Source organism: Lithobates pipiens, unplaced genomic scaffold (genome assembly GCF_037356315.1).
Source record: "Lithobates pipiens isolate NorthernLeopardFrog02 unplaced genomic scaffold, aLitPip1_a1.2 Scaffold_3, whole genome shotgun sequence".
In the NCBI taxonomy this organism is placed as follows: Eukaryota; Metazoa; Chordata; class Amphibia; order Anura; family Ranidae; genus Lithobates; species Lithobates pipiens.
Genome location: NW_027507790.1, coordinates 173,096,692 through 173,100,268, shown reverse-complemented (window position 1 = coordinate 173,100,268; position 3,577 = coordinate 173,096,692). Strand labels below are relative to the sequence as shown.

The 3,577-nt window shown below is 49.9% G+C and overlaps 1 protein-coding gene across 1 annotated transcript; it reads left to right on the top strand.

Moving 5' to 3' along the window:
- The first annotated feature begins 1,073 nt into the window (after positions 1 to 1,073).
- On the top strand, positions 1,074 to 3,152 carry FOXD1 (forkhead box D1). Its single transcript, XM_077462511.1, has one exon. The coding sequence runs from the start codon at positions 1,338 to 1,340 to the stop codon at positions 2,316 to 2,318; it is 981 nt and encodes a 326-aa protein (XP_077318637.1). The 5' UTR covers positions 1,074 to 1,337; the 3' UTR covers positions 2,319 to 3,152.
- Positions 3,153 to 3,577: the final 425 nt, after the last annotated feature.

Genomic DNA, 3,577 nt, shown 5'->3' with positions numbered 1-3,577 from the left:
ATAGTGAAGGGTCAGTGTGCCCCATAGATAGTGAGCATTGAGTGTGCCCCATAGTGAGCAGCGAGTGTGCCCCATGGATAGTGAGTGTGCTCCATGGACAGTGAGCATAGAGTGTGCCTCATAGATAAGTGAGCAGTGAGTATTCCCCATGGTCACTGAACAGTGAGTGTGCCTCGTGGATAAGTGAGCAGTGAAAGTGCCCCACTAACTTTGAGCAGTAAGTGTGCCTTGTGGATAAGTGAGCAGTGAGTGTTCCTCATGGACTGTGAGCGGAAATGTGCCCTGTGGATAGTGAGCAGTGAGTGTGCCCCATGGACAGTGAGCAGCCAGTGAGTGTGCCCCATGGATAGTGAGCAGTGAGTGTGCCCCATGGACAGTGAACAGTGAGTGTGTCCCATGAACAGTGAGCAGTGAGTGTGCCCCAAGGACAGTAAGTGGTGAGTGTCCCCCCTAGATAGTGAGTGTGCCCCATGGGAAGTAAGTGGTGAGTACACCCCATAGATAGTGAGTGTGCCCCGTGGATAGTGAGCAGTGAGTGTGCCCCATGGATAGTGAGTGGTGATTGTGCCCCATGGATAGTGAGCAGTGATTGTCCCATGGACAGTAAGTGGTGAGTGTGCACCACAGATAGAGAGTGTGCCCCATGGATAGTGAGCAGTGAGTGTGCCCCATGGACAGTAAGTGGTGAGTGTGCCTCATAGTGAGCAGTGAGTGCCCAATGGACAGTAAGTGGTGAGTGTGCCCCATGGATAGTGAGTGTGCCCCATGGATAGTAAGCAGGGAGTGTGCCCCATGGATAGTGAGAAGTGAGTGTACCCCATGGGCAGTGAGTGTGCCCCGTGGACAAATGAGTGAGCAGTGCTGTAACATCCCTGGTTTGTTCTATGCAGCCACTTGAGACAATGCAGTCACTGCATAGTCTTGTGGCGGTGGTGTGCCGGTGGGTATGGTGTCAGTGAAAGGTGCCCATAGTCTTATGCCGGTGGGTATTGGAGTCAGCTCGCCCCGATCACCATTAGCCCGGAGTGACGTCTCCAGCCATGTGATTCGCCCCGTTTGCTATAAGGAGAGCAGAGAGCCGCCCTCTTCTGGACTGAGCGGCAGCCTATCCTCAGAGCTTGGTTCAGCCTGCTCCCAATACCGTCCGCTCCCAACCATCTCTCAATGATCGCTCCTCTCCGGGTCCGCTCCTTATGATCGCCCCCGATGCCTGAATGCAGGTGTGGGCTGTGTCGGAGGTTAGCGTGCCCAGACTGGTGGTGGTGCCAGGAGGGCAGAGCAGAGGAGAGAGGCTTCTCCTCCCAGCCCTATCAGGCTTATGATCTGTCCTACAAGCCATGACTCTGAGCTCTGAGATGTCCGATGCCTCTGCCTTGGCTGATGAGACCGATATCGATGTGGTCGGAGAGGGGGAGGATGAGGAGCGCAGGGGGTACACCGAGGAGGAGGAAGAGGAGGTGGTGGTGGCAGAGGACATGTTGATGCCCAGGTCCCCCCAGTGCTCATCCAGTAAGGCTTCCAGTAAGAACACCCTGGTGAAGCCCCCCTATTCGTACATTGCCTTAATCACCATGTCCATCCTGCAGAGCCCCAAGAAGAGGCTGACCCTCAGCGAGATCTGCGACTTCATCAGCCAGCGCTTCCCTTACTACCGCGAGAAGTTCCCCGCCTGGCAGAACTCCATCCGACACAACCTCTCACTTAACGACTGCTTCGTCAAGATCCCCCGGGAGCCCGGCAACCCGGGCAAGGGCAACTACTGGACACTGGACCCCGAGTCGGCCGACATGTTCGACAACGGCAGCTTCCTGCGGAGGAGGAAACGCTTCAAGCGACAGCAGAGCCCGGAGGTGCTGGGGATCCGGGAGACTGGACATTTCCTCCCCGCCGCCGCCTATGGCTATGGACCTTACAGCTGTGGCTATGGAATCCAACTCCAACCTTTCCACCCGCACTCAGCCCTCCTCGCCTTCCAATCCCAGCACAGACAGCCAGTCCCTGGGGCCCCAACCATGGCAACCCCGGCACTTCTACCCAGGACCTGTACCTTCTATCCCCAGCACCTCAACCCGGCCCTTCAGGGGCCCCTACACACTGCCAAGAGCGGAGCCAGGTCCACCTTCTCCATCGACAGCATCATAGGTGGGGACCTCAGCCCTGGACAGTGCAACCCTTCCAAAGCCTCTGGGCCTCCCCCTGTCCTCTCCAGGGCCCTGGTGACTTTCTCCGGCTCCCCTGTTGCTTTAGGTGGGGCCCTGCAGCCCGGAACAGTGCTCACCAATGGGGAACCCTATGCCACTAGGATCTCAAACTCTTAATCAAAGTCAGGCTTTTACCGAGAAGGTAGGAGGCTTTCTATGGGGTGTGCATTCTCTTTTGCCTTTTTTAGGCTAGAGCTACATGGGCAACTTTGTGATTGAGCGACTAAAAGAAAAATATTGACCATACAATATGCAACCTGATTGTACAATCTCCTTTACATTCACATGGGCGACAAATTTTACTGATCTTATTAGGCATGCTTTTTTTTCAAGCACAAAAGTTCCCAATGATCAGTAATTGCGTAAAATTGTTTTCTTCCCCCACTACCTACATAGGTATGTCCTCAGACATGGATTTTTGGATTCTGTGATAGGGATCTGAAAGCAGAGTGTGTTTACACACTTGTGTGAATGTCCCCATTGAAAACAAAGCAGCTGCGTTCAGATTCAATAAATAATAAAAAAAAATGCTTTTGTTTACTACCATGCGAATGAAGCCTTAATTGCTGACCATACAATATACAACAGGATTGTACAATCTCCTTCAGATCTACCAAGAACTATGTAATGTAAGGGCCATTGTGAATAAATAGAACATTATTAGTCTGTAAAGGATTGCCCTCATAATACATAGTTTTTGTAAATTTATTTGAGATTGTACAATTATTGTACTATCAGCTTGCAGTGTGGTGAGATTTATTGTTTATGTTTGTTCAGGCCTTCAGTCCCCTTTGAGTAAAAAAAAATGTTCCAGTAGTTAAAATTGAAACTTAGGATCATGTGGAGGTGAGTATGTCCAATTAATTGCTGGGGCCTGGGGGTCATTCAAATGACTAAGGTAGGTTTGCAGTAGACATACCCCACTTTTAAGTACACAATGGGGTTTATTTACTAAGGTGTCCTTTTATGAAGCAGTGAAATCTATTCACTGCTTCATTCTCCGGCATTCACATAGGAGATCTTTCTCCTCTGTGTGCCACTATATGAAGCGGAGTAGATCGCTTCACACTTGGAGGTGTGAAGCGATCTACAAACGCTTCTAACACTGGAGAACGGCCCCTAATACTGGAATCTCGTGAGACTTTACGAGATTACAGTACTAGAAATTCACTCATACACACAGATGTCATTATATTAAGCAGTGATAAATTATCACAGCTCAATACACTGACACGCGGTGTGATTAATGTTAGTGAAATAAAGCGTCCCCCTACATAATATATACATGTATACACACACAGACATTATATATACATGTATATACACACACATTATATATATATACATATACACATTATATGTATATATGTATATAT